General features: G+C 39.3%; 1 protein-coding gene across 2 annotated transcripts in view; it reads left to right on the forward strand.

Moving 5' to 3' along the window:
* The window catches only part of LOC118783426 (opioid-binding protein/cell adhesion molecule homolog), a 320,351-nt gene that overhangs the window by 244,989 nt on the left and 49,761 nt on the right, over positions 1 to 25,601 (forward strand). For both annotated transcript variants that reach the window (XM_036537298.1, XM_036537297.1), the window contains one exon: positions 12,695 to 12,930. In XM_036537298.1, coding sequence (XP_036393191.1) covers positions 12,695 to 12,930 — 236 coding nt within the window. The remainder of the gene's footprint in view (positions 1 to 12,694; positions 12,931 to 25,601) is intronic.

Consider the following 25,601-nt stretch of genomic DNA (forward strand, 5'->3'; position numbering starts at 1 on the left):
TACAGCCACATACGCTCAATCGCTCGGTGATGGAGCACACTGTTAGTGTGCTAAAAGGCTTGTGGATGTGTTTGAACACAGTAGAACACTTTTGTACACAGCAGAGAAGGTGTGTATGATGTTGGCCTGCAGTGTCCTCCACAATATGGCCATGGATTATAGTGTTTGTTCTCTACCAAATGAACAGCAACAACAGGACCCTATGCCTGAATTGTTCCAAAGACCAGGGCTATGATTCAGGGTTGCCTAGAATTACTGACTCTTTGAATCAGCTGTGAATTACATACAAGCATGTACTTTTTACCAGCTTACAAATGGAAAGTCTACTCCCACATATCTTCTATATGTCAGTTACCAATTTCATAGTTAGACAAGATAACATATAAAGAAAACCGTTTTGATCTAAAAATTGATGTATATATTGGAGTCCTTTCAAAGTCGTGCTTATTTTGACAGACAATTTACTGTTGTCCTAGACTAGTTGTCCACTGCTCATACTATGATTTTTTTCCCCCTTGTATTTACCTCTGTCAGAGTGATGTACATCTCTGAAGCAGGGAAAATATTTTCCTTTCTTTCTATCCTCCCTTTCAGCAGCATCACCTATACCAGTAACCTCATAGTCAGAAATATGACTACTTATGTATTTGTTTGCAATGGATAAGTATGGTGATCTGCAGTTGCTGCTATTATTCCTTTTTCATGAAATAATTGAAGTGCAATAAATATTAGCAATAGTGTTGATATGCTGAGAATAGTGCTGGTATACGGCGAATTTCACAATAAGTCCTTGCCCTGTAGTGCAAATTTTGAAACCAGGGGTCTTTCCCCTACACTTTGCAGCAGTTTAAGTCTGTTTGGGGATGTCACGCAGGGTTAATTATGGCTCTGCTCTCTCAAGAAGCCGCCAGAGTCTATAACATACAGCGCAGTCACAGTAATGGTCGTTAATCCACCAATGACCACAGCCCAGGCCACATCTTTCATCTCCCATGGAACCTGGACACCTGTCAGCTCCCGATGACCGGCAATCACCGCCTCCTCTTAACCAGAGGCTGCAGAGTCCTGGGTGTCTCCCAGCTCTCTCTCTCTCTCTCTCTCTCTGAGTGAAACGGAGGGCACACACTCATCCCTCATCTGAAGGAGCTCTCCGCTTAATATGCCAGAGCCACATGCACTGATTAAAGGCATTCTTCTGTGTTCGGTCCTTTTCCCCCGCGTTATCAGTCAGTGTAAAGTTGTGCTCTTAACTTTCTCCAGGCGTCCATGTTGGAATTGGGCTCATTGATCATTTGACGTGTGTGGATCCTTTTTTTTTTTTTTTTTTTTTTTTGCTGGAAGAGCACGAACTGTACACCAAGGAATGGTGGACCCCTTTGTAGCATGGATTGAGACATGATTAATTTGTTAGCCAGGGTCCCTAGAAAAAAAATAAATAAAAGCTTCATTCTGGGACAAAAGGCACTCAGTGTGCAAAGTGTGACTAATTAGTGCAGATGTTTGCTGATACCGATTAAAATTTTTGGAAGAAAAAAATTAAAACACAGAATATCAATCTAATGTTCCCTTCCTTACCATTTCAATACCTTGAAAAGGAACGAAGCAGAAATAAAACAGTAAATGTAGTTGAAAGCTATTAAAGAAGGCATGAAATTCAATTTGGCTTTCATTTAATGAATGGACTCAAGGGTAGGACATGCATTGCCAATCACTTTTATATGAATGGTTGAGTATCTCTTACGCCTGTTCTGGTTTAGTGTCTTTAAACATGGATTTAATAAACGGTCAGACTGTAATTTCATAATTACATTAGACTGTAATATTGAAATCAGAAAAGGCAATCAATTAACAAAAAGTACTGGTGGTAGAGCACTGGTGCACAATTCAGTTTTAAACAGACAACTGCATGTGGGTTTATAAAATGTCCAGCAAATGACCTTTAAAAAGCTTATCATGTACTCAACAGATTGATAAATACATGTACATGTCAGCAATTCAGAATGTATTCTTCTGTTAAAACATAACCGTTCCTCCCTTTATTTTTTTATTATTTCTTTATTCCCGGACCCACATGTAAGTCCAACTCATTTCCAGCATGAAGTACTCCTTTTCACCTGTATACCTCATCAACAACAGAACTATCATTGAACACTCACGCTTGGCTTCACCCCGCTGCTCGCTGAAGGTTATGCTGCTGTACGGTAGATTTTTGAGAAAACACCAGCACGTCTACGCTCTCCACTTTAAGCTGAGAAATTCCCTGTGGTGTTGAAAAAAAACCCCCCTCTCCAACACTGTGATCGTGGCAGATACACAGGTATCTTCCAGGAAGCCTTTCCGCAGAAGGGAAGTAGGTTTCATTAGAGGATCTTTTTCTCCATTGATCACTGCTTCCTCTACCGTGCTGTACACGCATTTTTACCTCAAGAGCACCTTGCTGGTCTCTAGTATTAAATTCTCTTTCTACCACAAACCCTTCTTATAATCACAGCCAGTAAATGAGCTGATGGGAGTTCACTGTATGCAACAACAGATCAACATTTTAATGCACAGGCATTATAAGGCAAACATTGTATGAAAATTGTGATGGTTCTGATATTTCATTATGGTATTTTTCAGTTGTATTCAATCACAGTGTAATTCCTGGTTTTCGGTGACTATTGTACCAATCCTTCTCTGAGACATAAATGAATTACATATAAAAGATTGTTTCTCAGAAGTTGTTGTAATATACTGTATGTTAAATTAAACAAAAATGAAACAACTGTAACTTTCCTATTTCAGAATACACTTTGCTTGTAGGATACCTCTATTTTAATATTTGTGACTTCATTATTTGTATTGACCCATTTACATCGTACATTTTTTATCCTCAATAACTGCGCTTGTAACTGTGATATCATTGGAAATGTCTGCACTGTGAGTGGGGGCCTTGACGTTGGACAGAGCAGTGCAGTTGAGTGTGATGGCACTTTGTCCATTTGCTTTGCAGACAACCTCATTCGGCGCAACTTACAGTGCGTACATCACAACTTTTACATGTTCTGTAATTTTCTGTGACCCTCTAACACTGGTGTTGTGAAGGTCAAGTACTTTATGTCTCTCAAGAGTAATACAGAGTGTGCTCTATGACCTGTTATTCTGAAGTCCAGTACTTTACAATTACAGAACACATTGCCCTGAATGTAATTACCTGAATTTCAGAATTGAGCATTTCTGAGTTGTTCTATTTGTTTTGAAAGAATAAAATGTGGAATGAGTTGTACTTTTTGGGAAGAAAAACTCTCTTGCAAAGTACACGGGTAGTATATGTTTAGTTTAAATGAAACTAAAATTTGCATCATAAGTAGGGGAGCATAAAATAGCTCAATGGAGAATTCATGCTGTTCTCACAGCCAGAATCCAGTCTGAACCATGGCTATGCAACTCTCCGCCATGACCTACTTAGGCCAGTGAAGTTTAAATGAATGCGCTACGCTAATTGTGACACATATTTAGCAATGCTGTAAGAAATACAAAATGCATTACTCTGTATATGCCCCCATCCAATAAATGTTTTATCAGGGAAATGGGATTCATTTTTAAACTAACCTGCATTGGTAGATGCATTCCTTAATACTTAACTTTCTGTGTGTTGAGACTTTGTATGTGTGTGAGTAGGCTACTTATTTAAAATACGTCACATGACACATTTCCAGAATTTGGTTACTGTTGCAATATGCCTGTAGGTTTTTAGAGTGCTGGTTTAAATGTGAGAAACTAAGTCATGTTATCATTTCACCACATGTACCTTAATAAGGACACCACCAAAGTGCCTGTGGATTAATGCTTATGTGGACAGACATTAAATGATAGCTTTAGTTGTGGACTGATGACAGTTTTTGTCCTTGGGACCCTTATGCCAAATTCTACCAGTTTGGATTTTGCTTCATTCATTACAGTATTGGCATTTGGCAGATGCTCTTACACAGACTTACAGTGGCAACATTTTTGGTACATGATATCCATTTATACAGCTGGATATTTACTGAGACAATCTGGGTTGAGTGCCTTGTCCACGGGTACAGCAGCAGTGCCACAGTGAGGAACTGAACCAGCAACCTTTTGGTTACAGGCATTGCTCCTTACCACTATGCTACACTGCCACCCATTCACAATAGTAATGTCATCTATTATATGAATTAAAATAAAACACTTTGAGACTGAACGAAGGCTTATCCACAAAGTCTGACATACTCTTAGGCCTAATTGTAGCCAGGTTTGACTAATCCACATCACATTGAAATAAGGCCACTTACCCAAAATGCATTGCCCTAGTTGTATGGTGACACCAATTCCTAGCTGACAAACCCATAAAGGATCAATGATTGGTTGAAAAGCTCACTTTGTCATCATTGATATGGGTTTTTTTAGGGGTGCCAGAAAGAGGGAATGATATGCTTTTCACCATGAAATGAAGAAATATGCTGTGAATAGACATTTGTGAATGTGCTCCATCAACCTATTAAGTTCAGACTCAGCTTCTCAACGGTTGCAGTCTACATGTGCATGATTGATGTTAATGTCAGCAATAATGGTGTCTCAGGTTCGAGCTCTGCTGTTGCTACCGTGTGATTGCTAGTAATAACTGTGTCTGTATTGCACTGTTATTGTGTCCTGAAGCCTGTGCGGAGCGGGATTCAGCACAGAGCCATCGTCAGAATCACTGTAATTAATCATGGATTAATTAGAAACACCCATTATTTGAATGAAGCTTCGGCTGATAATCAGATCTCTGATATCGCCCGCTGTGCACGTCAGAATGGGTGAAGAGCCGCAGCGGGTGGTTATCATATCTCAGGCTTCACAAACTTCCTTATCAAGGGTTTGCGCCCCACGCTGTATTTCTTTATACAACTGGCCTGTTTCAACAGGAGCTGGGATGATTTTTTTATACAATGACTGTACTGTATTATTGTGTAGGATTGTGCCATATAGTACTGCATACTGTAAAAGAGGAGTTGATAGACACGGAATAAGAGGTAAAAGGAAGAGGCAGGTGGATCTTGTGATCTAACTGTTGCCCCTTCAGCATGATACAACACCCGGAAGGTGAAATAACTTTGCTAATTAGCCCACTGTACATTTATGAAAAGGGGGTCTGATGACAGGAAAGATGAACACTCCGCTGCTCCGTTGGACTCGGAAATTGAAACCTCAAAAAAAATGAATGTGGGGCCGCGTAGCGGTAAGACTCAATGCATCACGGATGGAGTCGGGCAGTCTGTGGTTAGTTTTCTTTAATAGAGAGAAGAGACTACTTGGGTGTGAAGATCTGAGAGCTTTAAAGGATGCGGGGGTGGGGGGTTGTGATATAGCGTGTTTCAGCAGTGATGGAGGATGGTAAGAAGTAAATGGTCTTCTCCTGGCAGCGGTCAGTACAAAAAGGAGGTGTCTTCTTTTATCTTAATAACTAAAGTATGACAGTTGGCTTGTGGATGTGTGAAAATAATGATTAGTGTCACGTCTAATGGCTTTAGTAGGGGTTTCAGAAATGCTGTACATCACACCTGTTTTCCACGGAAGCATGTACAAGGTCAGCATGTGTAGTAGGGCTAATGGATTTCTCAGAGGACAGATCAATGGGTGATGTCATTGTACAGTTGAATTCCTTTCCAAGGACAAGTAGCTAATTGGGAGTTTAAATCAAAATGTTGGGTAAAGAAGATAAAGATTAAAATAAAGTATCCAAATTAGAGGCGGCCATTAACTAACAACGACTTGGATAAGTAAAGAAGAGAACAGGTTCCAAATGACAATAATATCTATCATTTTTAATATCACTTGCAAACTTTATGATGTGAAATTCTTTTTTTCTTTCATAATTTTTGTTAGTTTAGAAGAGATGGCACTGTTTAACATGTTACAGTGTTAAACAGTATGACAGCAATATGACATATGACAGTTACTTATGTGTGAGTTTATCTTATCATTTAAGTGTGAATGGATACGTAGATGTTTGTCCTGTTTCACGGTTATTTCCCAAAGTAAACCAGGGAATCCGTAACATTTGAAATTAAAGAAAAAATTTAAAAAACGAGAGTAATAATAGAGAATAAAAACAGCATGACAGTGTGTTACAGAAACGATCAGCCCTCTCTCTGCGATGCTGTCTCCCTCTGTGGCTGACACACTTTCCTCAAAATGTAATGTAAGGGGGAGGGAGAGGGGCGAGGGAATTTGGGAAACAGCCTCTCATTTCATTTATGTTTGAGCCATTTTTTTGCCTTTGTAAGGAAACTGATGCTTCACTGAACCAATCAGAAAAAGTTCCCAACCTGGAGTTATAGTTAATATTCATAAGGTCATAAGGATTCATTAGGTTCAGGAGCGAGGTAAACAGCAATACAGAACCTAGCCGTTAGCAAATAATGCAAAATTATGGGCAATGTCAAAATATCTAAAAATCTAAATAAATAAATGAATAAATGCCCCTTTACTAGAAAATGATGCATGACATTTGCTACGTCTAAATTGTGCTACATCTAAATTAAGTTGGCTAATTTGCCATACGTACATTTTTCATGGCATTTATGTAGCACAGTCATGAGTCTTGTCTGAACAGGAGTCACTAGAACAATGATGTCCTAAGTGATAATGTTTTACTGAACCAACTGAATCCTCATGATGGAAGCAAACAGAAGATAAAAATAATAGGGGTGATCTCCTTCACTACAATATAGCAGGGAAAGTTAGAGTAAACAATTGGTGAGGCACTCTTAACCTGTTTTTTCACCAGTGGCCATCTCTCCATATTTATCTCATGTTACATGTCAGAGTACCAAGGTGTCTGTCTATCTGTTTGCGTTTGTAGTGGTAATTTAAAGAAGCCAGAACATCAGTGTAATTGACAAACCAATGATGTGTGCTGTTGTGTGTAACACCTGAGATGAGCCAAATATGCTGACCTTATTTCTCTGCTGGTTGTTATGTTAACTGATTTTTTATCTCCGTGGATGCAGCATGTTACCTGGCAAACCGAGACCTGCATTCATCCAGCCTCTTTGTGGTGGTTGGAGAGGCCTTGGGGCATGATTCACACCTGGCCTGTCCTCCAACTCAAGCCTGTCAATGAGTAGCTTAAAAGAAGAAATAAAGTTGGCTGGGGACCCGTCAGTCCTTTGTCAATCCATACAATTCTCAGCTCTCTCCTTGTAGAAGGACCTTCTGAAATATTGTGTTTGGCATTGGGAGTTTGGATCCAGGTTTGTAGGCACATTGCCTTAGATTCTGGGGTTATTGTCATGTCTTACATTTTGCAGGAAGCCCTCTTGATTGCAATTATCCATTTTGGTGGGAGTTTTTTAGTCGTTGACAGGGTAATAGCATCAAGAAACATGGTGTTTATAGTGCTGTTGCAGCTTCATCCAGAATTGGACACTTCCTGGGAGAGTGTGGTGTTTTTAAGCCAGGTGTGATGTGGTTTTGCTGTCGCTGAACTGTTATCTCCTGTAAGTTTATCATGAGAGAGGTTTTCAAGGAGGGAAGTTTTTTACAGATAAAAGTAAAGGTGATCTCTTTTTAACATCTAACAATCTGGGCAGCAGCCTCGGTCTATTGAGCTGAATTAAATATGCAATTATTCTAGGCCCTTTAACAAGTGATCAATACAACAAGTAATTCATTGCAATCAAACACCTTGAATGTAATATACTGCTTACTGAAGAGGCACAAATTGAAGAAAGTGAGTTAGGTATTTAGTTAGAAGGGAAAAGCACATGGCCAACTGCATATATCTTCCACAACTGGCATGCCGTGTAGCAGAAAATTATCAAGAGGAGTGTAATCAGATCTGCAGTCAAGAAACAGCTCAATCAACACTAATTAATTGCAAATAAAACCAGAGTAAATGACATCCCTTCAGGACAGGGATTGAGAAACACTAATCTATGTGAGCTCTATAAAACAGCCTGGACAGTGAGTGACAAAATGTTTCATTTGAGAGGAAAAGAGACAGCAGAGAGAAGGGAAAAAAAAAACTGAAAGCAGATTTATGCAGGATAAAACATGCTAGCATTGCCTCAGTCTGAAAGCCATTTGAAAATGTAGTCCCCACCGTATTAATGCTCTGGCCAGTAGTTCTCAAGACAACATGTCTAGTATTCCCACTTCATACTCCAAATCACCAATTCAGTTAGAAGTTCCGATCTTTGGAGATTCAAGAGAAGCATTGAACTTCAGAAAAATGTGAAAGCTGTATTTTTTTAAGGACCATGACTGAAGCTGAATTCATAAAGAGACTGGCTGTCACCTTGAAAGAAGGAAACACATTCAGCTGTGCAGCCGGGAAGAAAAGCAATACCTAAATTGACTTCTTACAGAAAATATGGCAAAAATGGATGGGGGGAATAGGTATAATTTTGACATCAACTTAGAACAATTACCTAAGCGGAGCCTACATTTTTTTTTTTTTTGGAATCTATTCAGACATAACACAAATCCACATTATAAAAATGCAGCTTTATGGACTGATACAAATATGGCACTTATAACTGAGTAATGTCAATGATAAAGAAGAGGAAAAAGAAAGGAAGATAAACCAAGCTTACTATCCAGGCTGTCAATTTGACAGTGGTTCAAAGTATGACTATTGTCCGTGGCTATTATGAAGGACCGTGGTTTCTTTTAATTGTTTAGTCACACAAGTCATACTTTTTATTACAGATTAATATTTAATCAGTCTCATAAATATCACAGTTCTTGCCAGGGGTATCTGTGTAATGACACCGCTACTCTAAGTAATTGCTCTTTATGCAAGATGATGTCTGCACAATGCAGCTCTATCAAAGCTGGTCAAATTAGCTTTATATGCAATACAGTGATTATCCTTGTAGATACTTTTAATATTAATTCCTCAAAATTGCAAGTCAATGGTTCCATCCTGAGCATGATGTTATATATTAGGGGTGAGTACTTAGAGGTAACTAACACAGCTGTAATACATTGTGATGTCAGAGTGAATGCTAATTTTTCCATCCTCATCGTTTCCTCATGGGTAAATTTGGGTTACAGCGGGTAAAAGCATTGGGGACGCGTTGTCCTGACTTCAGATGGTTCACAACTTGTGTGTATCAGATCTGGCACTGCTCCCTTGGTTAGACGAGTTCATGAATGACTTTAGTGGAAGTCCTTTTGAAAGTCAAAGTTCTTCTGATAAAATGCTGCTTTAATCAGGTCCATCATGGTTAGGAAAATGCCATACATTTGCATCTCCCCTCCAAAAAAAATAAATAAATAAATAAATGGATGCTAAGAGCTTTTAAGATCAAAGTTGGTGTTACTGATGGACTTGAATGGGGCACCCCACTGTCTTGCCAGCTGTGATGTCCAAAGAAGCTTCCGGAATGTGGAGAGCTGTCAGTCAACCTTGAGTGCATTGTGGAGTGCTTTAACTGAAGCTGGGAGATTTTCCAGTGATTTTCCGAGACCAGCCAGAGCTGTTCGTTCAGTGACACTGTGGCCAATATTAATCCTCTGGGTTAATATCCTGCAGCCATGCTGTGCTGCCACTTTTGCAGGGATTACAGTCTTTGGATATTTTACTTTTAGTTTACAGACTTTGCTTTTTTTTCCTCCTTTTTGTTCACTGCCACTTTGGAATCACCAATTATATACACATTACATTTGCCTCACCAAAACACCTTAGGCGCTCACTCAGGAAAACTGAAGGACAATTAATGATGTCCTCCAATGCACTCACTCAAAGCCAGTGGCTATTTTTCGCACTAAAAATCCTACAGTTCACTACAGGAGGGTACAGACTGAACAAAGGATAGGCTCAACCCTCTATGACATCATTTTAAGAAGTCATCATAAGAAAGTCATTACCTAATGGGTCCCTAGAGGGTGGTGTGGAGCAGTGCAGAAAAGGGCGGCCTTTGCTGACGTTACCAGCCCAGTCCCAGCGGAACTGAGCCAGCTATTTTCTGCCGATGCTGAGTCCCAGGTTATTGCCATCTAATGACACGGCCCAGACGCAGACTTGCAGTGTCGTGAGCTGTAGGGCCCAGCCTGTGCTTAGAGCATGCCTTGACCGATAGAGCCAATAAGGAGCCAGAATGGGCAAATGCCCCATGTCACTGCTCTTCCCATTCTATAATTAGGAGGTCATCCATGGGACAAGATTTTTACAAGATTTTGTGTCTGATTCAAAGACTGGGAGAAAGGAGCATTATGAGAAGGATGCTAAATAGCTGTCAGCCCTGTTTCAGAGGAGTGGTTCAGTTAGTAAATATTGGTTTGATTGACTGGAGTCATAGCTCTTATTATAAGAATGCTGGACAAAATCTGTAAAGTCAGCAAAAGGCTAATAACCAGTCAGCAGTCAGTGAAAAGCCAATAGCTAGGATGCATCTGAAAAAGGAGGCTATCAGGGCAGAGGAAAAGGAAGACTACCTCAATTTATTTTACATTTTGCCATTGTTCATTATTTGCCATATCCCTTAGTTTAGTTATTGTTGACTTATCTTTATAATATGCAGGTCAATGTTTCAGAATGTCTGATACTCCCATGTGTAAAATTAACCAATGGGAGCACACAAATATACTGTAGTTGGATATTTTGCATGCAATCAGCATGCAGTGTTTAAGCAATCATTTTAATTAGCCTGTTGCAGCAATTTTATTATTATGTCTGTTGGTTGGTGTAGGCTGAAAATACATGTTAATATAAAAATAGAGTTTGCAACTAGAAATAAAACTGTGGAGCAAGTGATTTATGCTATTTTGCCTAATTCCACTTCCTGCAATCCAGCAAGCCTAATAATACAACATAATGAAGTCTGCACGGCACTTCTACATTTCTGACCTTGCTCCTGAATAAATGTACTGTATGAATAATTAATGGCTTCAGTGTATTTTTGTTCCTTCTATTTGGTTTTGAGGGAAACATGTCTTCCCTAATCATCTGTGATCCTCACAAGCAGGGCTGATCAATTATTAATATGTGTTAGCAAAAAAAATAATAAGTTTGTATTGGAGAAAAATCATATAGGTACTGCCTACTGTGAACTAATTTTGAATTAATTTGAATAAGTTTTCACAAGGTATGAGAATATTTTCTACAGTATGAAATTAAAGTGAGATAAAAAAAAAATGTGCATATGACTGCATCGTACTGATGCGAGTGAGCCTGACACCTACTGCAAACAAAATGCTTTTTTCCTTGCCTCAGAGTTATTGAGTTCCAGGAACAACACTATGAGAGCAGTTCAAAGAAGCCTCACAAAGGATCAATAGTGTTTTGTCTGTGAAGGAGCAATTATGGCATGCTAACAGACAACAGAAACTTAGGGTGAAGAATGGGACAGAGAAACCTGGCAGAAGCTATGAATGTTGCAGTCATGTTTGCGCGTGTAACGTTGACATTCAAAAGCACCTGCCCCTGAGCATTAGCAGCCAGGCCTCGGGAAGGTGTGGCCAAATCACCCGGCTGATTCATTGCTTTTAAAGCGTGCATCCTACCGTCTGCCAGGTTATTAATGCTGTAGCTGGAGACGCAGCCCCCGATACGCAGCTTTGCTGATTCATTAGGCTTCCATTTGCTCCAGTTATCTTTTCACGCCCCCCAGTTTCAGTTAACACAGATTCAGTTTCATACTTCTCTGACTGCAAAGCGCAGTTAGCAAACCAGAGGTGATTGTTTCTCTTTCAGAGCACTAAAAATGACACATAATATGTTTTAATATGCACGCCTTGTTCAAAATCAAAGTCGGCACAATACAGGGTCTTTTGGAAAGGATTATGACTCTGTCACCTTGACATGTTGCATATCCATAAAACAAACACATAAAACAGTATACTGGAAAGAAAGAAAGACCCAAAACTGAAAATAATAGTACTAATGAACATCATGTAAATGCCGCCACTCAGTTCTGCAAAGCGGTTTGCCATGATATGGAGATGTGGTCATTAGAGATGCTGCTCTTTATAATGACAAATGCTCCACATCCTCTTTACTAAACAAAAAGCTGAAGGGTCATTTATTTCATTTTAATAATGCCCATTTTGTCAATACGCCGGTCCTTGTTTTACTTTGATTTGCATTTTCTCATTTTATCGTACCGTTTGTCTCTTTTTCTGTTAGGCATTCAGTGCTTTATCTGTGTCTGATTTGTATTCACACAAAGTGACAATGGTATTAGGGAATATTGTAATATTCCTCTTTGCAAGTCCATTTGATTGAAGACTAGACATGGGGACAATAACCCAGCCTCTGTCTGGAATATAAAGCACACTTTTAAAAACTGTTATTTTTCAAACTTGGAAGAAGTGACAAAAACCCAGTAACCAACAACGTACTGTCAACTTAAGCATAATTAATTGCCAATCAGAATCCTTCATCTTTAATATTAATGGCACCACAGTTACCTGAAAGCAGTGCTTTTGTTACAGTAGAGAAAATGGAAATTGGATGCAGTCTGCACTGCATGCTTCCCAAAAGGAAGTGCAGTTTATTACAACTGACTCTTCCGATTTCTCTCTGGAGAGAAGCACACTTGTGTACCGAAGGGCACAGCCTGTCCGCTGTCTGTAAACTGTCTCTTCATCGGGAACGAAGCTGAAGTCTTGAGCACGGCCAGTCACTGCCTCGCTGAAAACGGCTCACACGTGCGTTCCTCTGACTCCCTCTGATTCTATTCTGTTCTCTTTGCAGATGCATCACGGACAACAAAGTGTCGCGGGTGGCCTGGCTGAACCGGACCACCATATTGTTCGCCGGGCGTGACAAGTGGTCCTTAGACCCCCGCGTCATCCTTCTGGATAACACAGCCGTCACCGAGTACAGCATAAAGATCCAGAACGTGGACGTGCACGACGAGGGGCCGTACGTGTGCTCCGTCCTCACCAACAAGAAGCCCAAATCCTCCAGAGTCCATCTCATTGTACAAGGTACATTTGTTTTTTTTTTTTATCTCCACAGCACTCCCTGACTCCTTGAGAGAGGATGTTGTTACATATAGGCAACATTCACATAGAACCCACCTCATGTGTTAGCCCCTTTCTGATCCTATTCATACACAGTATGGTCACAAGCTGGAGCTACAAGTGCGTGTGACTAGTAAGTGCAGATGACTGCTAGTAGCTTGTTCACAGTAAACAGCTGATGCAAACTAGCTTGCTGGCTACATAGCAATGTCATTTTGGAGCAAAATGAGAAAAAACCTGCCCTGTTTTGTAAAGTAATGGATTAAAACTGAGCTACAAACTGAACCACTTATCTGGAGCTTGGAACACATGCAGGAGTAGGTGCTGTTATTATTAGTGAATCCTGGCAGTTCCCATCTTAAATATCCATTCATTGTCAATGACAGGGCAAAGCAAGCAGGCAGACACAGCTCGTTCGTTAGTACAACTGTGGCCTCAGGTTAAGATGACTCTCTCTTCATGTCTGAAATACGTGTGAGTTCTGTTCCGTCTACGCACATACAGCATCTGGTCTAGTCATATGTGTGCGTGTGAATGCCATATTTTTCCACAGGAAAAAAAAACCCTGCTTTCACCGCTGACAGCTGGGATTATCTTGAAATGTGTCACGCAACAGCTGAGTGGGACTATAAATGTGTTTTGAATTCATACAAAAGTGGGGGAGGGGGGAGCTGAATTTCCAGCATCATTCGCAGAAGCCTGATAAGTCATCTCTTCCTCAATGTCACTGATACTGGTATCAGAGCTCCTCGCACTGTGGCTTGCATGTGATTATACAAGTGCCGTCTCTGATTAAGCTACAGCGCTAATACCGCACATTAGTTCTTCTTAATTTACATTAGTCTTATTTGCCCGATTCTAATTCCACCCTTGCATGTTGAATTCCTATTCATGGAGAAGAGGGCTCATTCATGGAAATTAATTCCACCTCACAGTTAACTTCTGAATTAAGTCAATTCATTGAGACCAAGTACCTTGTCTATTGCATAATGGATTACAGTTGTAATACATATGAATACAGTAGCATGGTATTTTAATTTCATGATTGACAGGATATGGTTCTATACTCAGTCAGTGAAAAAAATCTTTTTCTTATTATATACGTATTTAATTTTATTTGTATGCATATTTTTATGTTTCTCATCCTTGTATAAGCTGGCACTCAAGCAATGTGGTAGAAATATTTTTTGACTGTTGAATCAATGTCACATGATAAATTCATCATTTGTATCTTCCATGGGGGACTTAGAGACAGGACTTCAGGGTTTAAATGTGTATGTGTAACGCAATGTCCAAACACTCGGAAACAAGCGGAAAGACAAGATGAATGAAAGAGAATAATCAGGACAATTTCGGTCAACATGGCAGTGATGCCATGATTAGGTGATCACAAAGAAGGCTTATGTATGTCACCACATGGACAGAATGGTGCCTATTTTTGTATTTTTCATTATTTTTTATGATGTTAATTGAATAATGTATCTATGAGAAGGCCTTTAGTTTAATCTTTTTCTTTCCTTTTTAACATGCTTTCAGGAATATCACTTATCACCTCTTTGTCAATCAATCCATTATTAGCCTATGGATTTTTGGTTATTCACTAATAAGCTAAGGCAGTGATGTGTGCATTACATTTTGTAGTAAATTTATGTTTCCCATTTTATGTTCAACAATTAGTTTAATCACTGCTGATATTGAATGCCTCAAAGTAGACATGTCTTTGAAGCTGGCAGTGTTATTATAGCCAGGAACTATGTGTTGTCGGTAAAAACCAAGCCCTTGACCCTAAACAATAACACGAGTGTAGAAAGAGACAAAATGTCCAGACCACATTGTTTCTGTACAGATGTAAGTCACTTATAAAGCCGGAACCTTCTTCCATGTGAGGCACCAAAGCTTGGCCTAGTTTGAAGTCAGTTGCAGAGGTGTCTGCTTCTCTTGTGTGTGTGTGTTTTTTTTTTCTCTCAGAGATGAAGCCCCAGAGTACCACTCCAGGAAATAGAGTATGCTGGTCAATCTGTGAAAGTCACCCTGCTCCACAGATGCAAAAGCCTAGCAATTGCCCAGTCTCCAGACAATAATGGCTGACGTGAATATTTCATGCCACATTTAGAGGCATGACAAGCCTCAACAACAGTGTTGTTAACACATTTCTTTCAGAGTGGCACCGGATGGTGTATAAATAACTTATTTGTCATGAGTCATAAATGGCTTTAGTTATTCCTACAAAAAAGAGGGTGGGTCGTTAGTGTTTTTTTTTTATTTCCTAATTATCTTTCTAATGCGATACCACACCAGTTTGTTTTCTGCCAAAGCACATGTTCCCCTGGCTTTGGGTAGATTTTATTCTTTTAGTGCTACACTACACGCTTTAGTTCTGTAATTCGCCTTGATTTTTTATTCATTGTGTTTGCCCGTGCATACGGCCTGTCTTTCTTGTTCCACTTACATCATTATATCAAATATGATGCTTTTCCTCTTCAATCTTGATTTCACACTCAGTGTAGAATATTTATCTGTAACTGAAGGTCGACTCTCAACTTCTCTTCCCTCTGTGTTTCCTCCTCATTATGCTGTTTATTGTGTGAATAGTTTCATTCATATTTCGTCTCTGCCTAACCAGGGAATCTTCAAGACTCATCACGTGCCGGTACCCCTCAGCATGTCGCTACAGGCGTACCCCAAGGCTACGTTCAGGTCCCCCTTGTATTTCTGTGCTCCACCTACCACTGGTTCTCCTGTCACTTCTCTTTCCATGCCTTATAACGTTGAAGTTTCTTCTCTGAGTACTGTGTGTGGAAGCGTCATCCTTCCGCTATCTTTTCCAAATCCTTTCTCTTATCACCCCCTGCTCTTTCATCCCTTTTCATTACTGACCACTCTGTTCTTGTGGAATTTATCCCCATCCTTCAAAACAAAGAGGTCGCTCTGCCCTCCCAAACATCACAGCTCTTCAGAGTTGTATAGATTTCCTAGATTGTATACATATAAATCCTGTATCAGAGGGACGTTCAAATGTTTTTTAATGTAAAAAAAATACAAATGCAGTATAAGGTGAACATATGTGAAAATTAGATGAAAGTGACGTCTTTTGTTTATTTTCACACACTGCAAACAATAAATAACCATTTACATAAATACAGATATAAAATCAACACAAAACAACTATACATAACTTTATAGCTTTTTCTGATTAGAATCAAACAGATATAATAATAAATCAGTTCATATTTCAGTTATATTACTGATAAAAACAAAAACTGCTTTCCATAATAATAAAAATCCGTCATATCTATTGTCAGCTAAGCTGAGAGACATACACATCTGAATACACTGCAGCTATCAACAGGTGCAGCAGGTGCAGATTACGTCTTCATCATAAACAATCCTGTTTTTTTTTACTGACATCTGATTGAACACCATGTTCTGGTACATGATGAAAGAAGGAAAATGTTTCTGTGTCCTGATATGACCGAGATATTGAATGGAGCTCGATTGGAGTTCTTTTTGAAGTAAATGAAAGGACCACTGGTGATGCAAAAATATAGCAGACTTTGCACCACTATTGCGAAGTCGATTTCGTGTTTACAGATAAAATATTTAATACTTTGAAAGTGACGAGTCTACTGTAAATAGAAAAACCATGCAGGAAGTTTCTACATAGCAAAATAATAGACATATTCAGCAGAGAAAGAGTTAAGATTACATGGCCACAATTTACAGTGCTTGGCTTCTAGGGGCTAATGTATTCTGCAACGCCCTCCCCATAACTGTCCATCTTATCTTAAGCCTGAACATAAATTTTCTCCTGTTCTTCTCTCTTCTTTGCTTGTTTCACAACACTCACTTGCTATGTTAGCATTTAGTAGCTGCTAAATGATTGCCAGGATCATACTAGGACTTACCACTGGCTTACCCCTGAAATCTGAGATCTGATTTTTTTGATGGAACAATAGTTAAATTTATATCTCAAAGATTTTGTCAGGATGTTATACCAGTGTAGTTACACTGTAACTACTTTGTAATTACAGTGTAACAGCCTGCTATTACATATTAATTGTAGTGTAATTGATATTTATAGGGTTAGTTACAAACTGAAAATAAATAAGTAACAAGAGTGTGATGACATGTTGTGACAGAGTAACTACAGTGTAAATGTTAGTGACAGTGTAACTACAGTGGTGTAAAGCAACTTAAATGTAAAGTATGACAAACACTTAACGAGTATGTATGCAATTCCAGATCTGATCTGATTAAGTCTGATACAAAATACTCCATCAGAATTGAACATTGAGTGAACCTCGAGTGACATTTAAATATCCAATATCCAATATTTGTGTAGGTATGCATACATCCATAAATTATATTTGAAAGGCAGTTGCCAGGACTCATGCTGTCAGCCATGCATTATTCAGCTGCTTGTATGCGGGCAGCTCGATATTTGTTTTTAAACAATAATTTGTTTCTGAGGCATAAACCACCCCTTTTTGGAATGTGCACTGGAATCTGATTTCTGTTGTCATCTAATAGCCTGTTAACTGTTATCTGATCTCTTTCAGAGCCGTAATTATACACCATTATAAACCATCTACATATACACTGTTATTCCAAATTATTGGTTTGCTAATGGCCAATTTTATCATGCTGTATAATCATACAGAAAGCCATCCAATGAATCCTACTATATTGAAAGTTGGTAAAATATAAATTATTATTATTTTTTTTTTTACTGTTCCTAATCATTTTTTTGGTAAAATATCAACTTTGTAGTTGTTATGTCCGTTTTATATTGGAAATATAAATCCACACTTCATCTATTCTGCCGAGTCCCTCTCTGTCTTCAAGAAACATCTGAAGACACAGTTCTTCCACTCTCACCTGAGCACCTGAAACACTACCACCTAAAGGAATTTCTCTTATTTCAAAACTGTTTCCTATTAAACTGTTTTAAAAAAGGTAATCTAATGGTTTAACATGCTTGTTATCTCTACCAGTTAGTTTGTAAATTGTCTGGCCAACTATTGAAACCTGGTCATGCAGCACTTCTAATATTGTTGACTCCTTATGGTTTTTTGCTTGTGTTCTGTGCTACCTCACTTGTAAGTCACCCTTTTAAATCTCCTGGTAAAATCCGTCTTTAAACAGTGACTGTGCATCTCCCCTGCCCTCCTCCTCCCTAGCCTCATTTAATGCCCTTAATTTAAAAGGCTGTTGTATCTCACTAATGAACCATACAATCTCCCATGAAGATTAAGTTACAAAAAATCAATGTGTGTCCTTTTCCTGGGTCATCCTCTATAAACAGGTAAAGCGTAATTAAAACTGAACAGGGAGGTTCACCGTAAACCTGCAGGGTGATCGTATTGCATGTGAAATGGCAAAGATGTTGTGTGTTTGTGGAAGCAGGGGAGTAGAGCTGTTTTCAGCTGGTGCGATTCGAAATCGGACAACCACACACCACTTTCCTCACCCCCACCTTTGTGAACATGACATGGCTGATATGCGCTGTATTAACCATCGATGCATTTTGCATGAGGATTATTTCAGCTGAAACACCACACAGTCGCAAAGACCCCATCCCCACATCACATCAAACATTATACTCAGATGCATCAGTCTTCCCCATTGATCAGCAGTAATCTGATAGGACTCATAAACCAGAGGAAAGGCAACAGATCCCAGACGGAAACTTGAAACCTGTTAGTTTTGCTGCCAGGCCGGTTATCTTCAGCTGAGCAAACAAGGCATTATTTTAACCAGGCCAACACGCCAGGAAGACAAATAAAGGTCATTTCAGCATTGCAGGCTGTAGATGTAGGGATTTCAATGTGTTGGTACGGTCCTTTTGGCTTTTTATAGGAAGATGTGTCCACAGAAGCTACAAAAAACAGTAGGATAATATATGGTTAGATATGGCTACAGTGGTGCTATGATTTCTTATCCAGCTGTGTTCAAAATAGTTTTAGAATGAAGGTATGTAGTTATTCTGTTCAGTTGCACAGAGCTCAAAGGCATACTGAATCGTTCAGCTTTGTAATGCAACATACAACGTTCAATTGTGTTTGTGGTGTGGTATAGTGTGCAGTGATTATCTTTAGGACATAAGCATGCGAACATGCACAAAGAGCCTAACAATGAGCCATATTATCTTAGTCACATGGTGTCAAACAGTGATCCATAATAATAGTGTTATCTTGCATAATAATATCATAATCATATCACATTGTATCAGCTGCACTTTGGGTTCATTTGCGGTGAGTGCTATCGAATTTTGGAGCTTGGAGTAGGATGAGTAATTGGAATCAAGGTACAGTCTGAAAAGATGTGTTTTAGTTGGTTTCAGAGGGTATATGGGGCACTTAAGAATAGGCAGACTCCATCCAGGTTTATAGGGCAGAACTAAAAATGTATTTCTGGTGATTCTTATTTATAATTTAAGAATTCAGTTTTGTGTCTCTCTGAGATATTTGTCCAGTGGATTAGAAATAGCAATCTAATTCAAATATTATATAGTTAATTTAAGACACACAAAAATGTCACTATGTTTTAAAGAAATAAATATAAACATAATGTTCAGCTCATGGACTTAATATCATAGTTTAAATAAAGACTGCAAACACCATCATTGTCTATTAATACATCAAGGTGTAATCTGACTTTTGTCCTTTAAAGTCATAGTGTGAGATTCTGTAAAATAATATGGAGAAACATAACGTAAGACATATTGAAACAGAAAAAAACATTTTACATTGACATTTCCAATGTAAAATAACATCTGTATATTGGCAGTTATCTGCTTCTCATGAGCCCTCACAATTCCATATAGCGTCTAGGTAGACTGGGTAGATTTCTGAAATCACTTTGGATAGCATAGCCTGCCGTGTTTCTCAGCCTCATTCTCTGACTATAAAAAAGGAAGCCTCTTTAATGTGTTTCCTGGGGGTATGATGCTGAGCAGCGGGCCATGAACAGCATAGGTTAGTGCCCAAGGCCCCTCTGCTGTCACCTTGTCAGAAAGTCAGGGTTGTGAGCAGGCGCTGATCTCAGAACAGTGGGGGGCAGGAGGTCAGGGTGAAGACTTGTATATTATGGAGATGAATTTTAATTACCATAAATTTAATGGCCAGCCTTTCTCGTGATTCTCCCCTGAGAGTATCTGTAGAAAGTACGACAAACAACATTACATAAGAAATAAATAAAATGATTCGAAAACTGTCATATGCAGTCATTTAAGCATCACTGAATCCAGCACATAATAATTGGACATGAAGATGTCAATACAAGAAATCACAATTCAATTTAATTGCCTCATTTCACATGCATCTTTTTAGTAGCCATTGAACTGTATTACGTTTTAAACATTTTTCACAGCATATGGATTTTGCATGCTAAAACAATATTAATGGGTTGTGTTGTATATTTAGATTGAAGGGCAGCATACAGATTAATACATAAGGGGAATCAAAGCTTGTCTTTATTACCCCCAACCCAATGATGTTGCATTTTGCTCAGTATGTCTGTATATCTGTGTGTGTTTGGTTAAAGGTGAAAGAGGTCAAAGGGATTCAGTAAAAATGTTAAAAAATGTTAAAAGTCTTTGCTGGTCAGAGGGGCAAGGGTTGCATTGCTGATTGCAACATTTCATGGTGATAATATGAATTCAGCCTCCTTGGTAAAAGTAAAGCTCTGTGTGGTTTATGTGAGAAAACGCATGCCATAAATTGCGTAGTGCAGGTGTGGTCTCCCTGTGTATGCCGGGGTTCATTCCAAACTGCAGTTTTCTCTAAGGTGATCTGTGGCAGTGTCTTTAGAAAGTAGTTATGTTTAACAGATTTATCGACAGAGGGAATTACTCTGGAGTCAGAAATGCTGACAGTGTATACACCTGGTTACTGAACCTAATCACCTCCCTGTGGAAAGTGAAGAGTTTGGAGGCAAATCAAACGATCAAGAAGCAGTAGAGGCCAGCAGAGTCAGGGGGTGAGGAGGTGGGTACAGATGGGTGTGTGTCAGACCTGGTCGTGTGCCTTTAATTTGTGTCTTGTATTCCCTGCCTGCCATTGCATTCAGAAAGACTCAGGGATAGATATGCAATGTATCAAATATTTTCTCTAGTCTCTTTTAATGCATGATTTTCATAAATATGTTAGTAATAATGTAAAGTTCTACATTAATACTGCATATAGAATATTATGTAAGTTATTCCTCATATATTTTTTTATCAGCGAGTCAAGTGTAGCCAAGTGTTATTAATATTTGAAGAATAAATGTTTAAATATACACATATATTTGGGAAAAACACCAACTGCGTAAACAAGTAGTTTAGAGAGAGTACAAAATGATTAACAGCATGAAACTAGAAAATGGGGGATGAAGGAGGGCAAAGGACACTAAAGATATGAAGGCCTTCAAAGAATCTAACAGCACTTCACCTTGAATGTTCTCTTTCTGCCATTGATGAAGTTTCAATTGTCCTGATTTGCTTGCTCGTTATAAACATTCTAGAAAGGGTACAATCTAAAATAGGGCATCCATAGTCACCATGGGAACACAGATGACATTGAAACATCATGTTAACAACTGTAACCTCTCAGATAGAGGAGTGAAAGAGTGCATGAACTGAATAGCTGGTCATAACAGAATATCTGTGTTTTTTTTTCTCTGTTAGCCATCTGGTTCTGCCCAATGATACTGCTCTGAAGTTGAGCAGCTGCTGTCTTTCACACACTAGACTGTCACTTCTGAATAACTGAACAAATCTGAATAACTGAAACCTGCTTTCGTCATTATAATAAAATGTATTATATTTTTGGGATCGCTACTGAGGTACTGAGATATCGATTATACCCAAAAGAGAAGCTGAGCGTAACACCTTCGTTATGCAACCAGATTGCGTCAACAAGTTAGGATGATAGATCAGAAGGGCAAATGATAAATAACACGCGCATCCTGTTAATCTGAATGTTCGGATAATTCTGCTTGGCCCTAACAACATATTTTCTTGGATTTATGTTTATTTTAAAATTAATTTTTTTTGAAAAAGTTTTCTGAGACAAAATCATGGAAGCACATGGAAGCAACTTAAAAACATAATTTCAATAACCTGTGGAGAAACAGTGACTGGAGCAAAAATCTCCATCCTCCAGGCCAGGCCTGTGCTGTAGTTCGTCTGAGCTCATTTACCCAGCTAAAACTCTGCAGCACACTTTGGTGACACAAAAGCAATCTCATTATCCATTGAGCAGCCATTGCCAGTGTTGTGTTCGATACAATGTAACAAAGCCATTTTATCACACCCTGTTTAATAGCAGGGCTATCTTTGAGCCTCGGATCATTAGCTCCAATACTTTTAAACAGAAAGGAAAACACATCAGCAGATGCAGATACTATTGAGCCTGTTAAAACCTTGGCTTTGTGAGCACAGGATACACAGTGGAAAGACAACGCAATGCAAATCTTATTTTTAGCAATAGTGAACACGGGGCTTTAGTCTAGCTGTGTCATACGCAGTTGATATTACAGTATCTGGTCCTAATTTGTATAACCCACATAATGTGGGTTAATATTTTGGGTTGTTCATTTTGCAGTCATAATCATAAAGAGTATTTGGCATAGAAAACAGACATGAATGGCAAATTGATCTGTTGCATGAATCTGGGTCTTTTGGCGAAGCATCTCTGACATCAGTTCAATTGAGTGGCTGAGAGTGCTTTTCCATAAGCAGCATGATAACACAGTGACAGTATTAGAGACAATGCATAGGAGACAGTTGACACTTATCCATAAGGGGATGGTATTTCAGCGAACGGTTTTGCAGTTGATTGAGGAGGACGGTAACCATAAGTGTGGCTAATGTATCTGGTTAAATGGCTAATTTCACTCCAACATGGAGGGGAGGAATTGCCCGCAACTGCCCTTAATGTCAAGGGCCTGTTTTACACACCACACGGATAGCTTGTGCTCTTGAGGGCATTTCCAGTTTTCTATTGCCTTTAGCTTATGGAATTTTAGCGTGTAGGCCTGCATAAGGAAGGCTACACTTAACAGCACTGGGCCTGCCAGGATGGATTTCTGTGGTCTCCAGAAGTGTTTGGAGCGGGATGTATTTATGAATAGATTATAGAGCTACTTCAGACGTTCTTCTTTAGACTGAAAGAATGCTTAATGTCCCCCAAGAAGGGTGTGTGCGTGTGTATGTGTGCGTGTGCGTGTTTGTGGGTTGGGAGGGGGGTTTGGGGAGGGTATTTCAATTTCCTTATAAACCTCTGTAAATGGAATTCTGGATTAGTCTTATTCTGTTTCCTCAAGTGTAATCATGTGTGACTGTGTTTTTCAGATTAGACTCATAACCCCCCCCTCACTCCCCGCTCACCCCCCCCCCCCCCCCCCCCCCCCCCCCCCCAGTTCCTCCACTCCTTCAGTCCTTCCACACAGAAAAATATCTCCAATAAGCTGAGGGACTCATTACGGGACGGCGGAGCAGCTACCCGCCGTATCCGGAATGCGAGTAATGAGGCATTTGAAATATTCAGAGGCGCTAAGAGTGCAGAAACGGGAGAACAGACCCCGCGAAGATTAGCCTTTTTAACACGTTAGGACCTGCTTCATTACTGGGGTTCCGCCTTTGTTGCCCATGCTTAAATATTGCTGATGCAGCGGAATTAAATCCTGAACCCTGCCATTTGAAAGGCAAAGGCATGGAGTCTCAGTTTTTGAAAAGGCAGCACCTCTGTTTACCTTTTTTTTAAGGTGACCCCTCATAACCCACAAAGGGTTATGTTGTACAAAGGGTAATGATTGTGGAGGCTACCATATCCTAATTTCTATCAATCTTTCATGCATCACAGTAATGATAGAGGTATTTTGTCCTCCGTGAAGAGCAGAGGATGGCTTTGTTCTCTGTATGACTGAGTATGTTTTTTGTTCATGTTGTATCTTAGCACTGGAGCTAAAATAGCTGTGCTGTCTGGCCCCCAATCCCATTTTAAGATCCCTACAGGCAGTGTGCAGCCGTGTAGAGGACTGAAATCAGTTTAGAAACAGATATAAATGGATCCTAAGAACAGAAGGTGGGACCATGATAACATTCACAGCTTCTGTGTGTGTGTGTGTGTGTGTGTGTGTGTGTGTGTGTGTGAGTGCGCGTGTATATAACCTAGAAACACTTCCCGCATCAACAAGAAAAAGCACAGGGACGTCAGTCAAATTCCATTTGTTCTTTTGAAATATAATTTCTAGAGGTGAGAGAACCCCAAGAAACGTTTTCCTTTCTGATCTTGTTTCTCCGCAATTCAATCTTATTTTTTTTATGTGACGTTTTCAAAAAAAAAGTTGAAAATCTGAAGTGGGATTACAGATGTAAAGGCAGACAATAAACACATCAAACCTCGCCATCGGTCTCGCGCAATGCAGCTGAAAGGAGGCCTTGTTTGCCTTCATCTTCAGGATACGGCCCCCACTGAGCTGAGGAACACTGAGGAAGAGAAAGACAGTTTTGGTGCATACATTTTTCAGTGCATTCTCAGTGGAAAAACTGTCAACTCCGTATTTAAATATATTTTAAAATGTGCTGGGGATAATTAATACTATTAATTACAGTGATTCTGTCCATGTTTCTTTTTAAAAATGCAATTGCTACTTTTCCAGTGAAGCCCAAGCAACTTAAAACAGATGGAATGGAACAAAAGACAATTCAAAGCCAAGTTTCAAAAAGGTCCCCCCCCCACCTCCCATCTGTATGAAAGTCACCAACTGTGAGAGTCAGCTTTTTAAAATTGGCATAGCGTGTGAAGGAAATGCAATTATTCAAACACATGCCATGGTGACTGGCTGTCTTCCTGCTGGTAATAAGGTGAAGGCAGTTAGCTCTGCCCCACTTTCTTGGGCGTAAATGGAAGTGCCTGTTTTGCGTTCGATGCGATGTAGTGTCAGGGAGAGGTAAGCTGTGATTTCCACCCGTGTTTCACACAAGCAGCTTATTTACTAAATTCTCCCCCGAAGGTATGGTAACAGGCGAGCAATTATAATAAATGCAACCAATAAATCTATACGCAGGCATGTGACGATGCAATGATATATCATTGTCGAAGGCTAGTTAGTTCTCAGCCAGAGGGCCCGTGTGAGGCCGCGGAGGGACCGACTGACATTCTGTGACATTCACAAGTCGTCTCAAGAGCAGCCAGCTCCCTCGCTGTGGAAAACTTTTTCTCTTTCCTTTTTACAGTTTGTTCATGCATTATTACACTGCATTGTCAGTAACATAACAGTTTTTGAATGTGTTAGTAACTCTTTGTAATATTTTCCCAGCATACTGTGTCCAATGCTTGCAATTCTTTTCTTTTTCTCTTCAAAAAGTGAGAGAGGAAACTCAGAAAACTTATTATACCATTTTATACCTTAAAAACCTTATTATAATAACTTTGAGGTATTAATTTGTGACATACATCCTGGCTCGGTATGCCACTCTCAAGATATGAGAGTCATTGCTCTTGCAGATGTAGTTAGGATTTAAGGATTTGAATCACAATAACAGCATTCAGAGCTTCAAAAAACCTATAATGTGACACTGCCAATATATGGCCACATGTAGCATAATGGTAAGAAGCAAGACTTGTAACTGAAAAGTTGCTGGTTTG

Source organism: Megalops cyprinoides, chromosome 9 (assembly GCF_013368585.1).
Source record: "Megalops cyprinoides isolate fMegCyp1 chromosome 9, fMegCyp1.pri, whole genome shotgun sequence".
Taxonomy (NCBI): Eukaryota; Metazoa; Chordata; class Actinopteri; order Elopiformes; family Megalopidae; genus Megalops; species Megalops cyprinoides.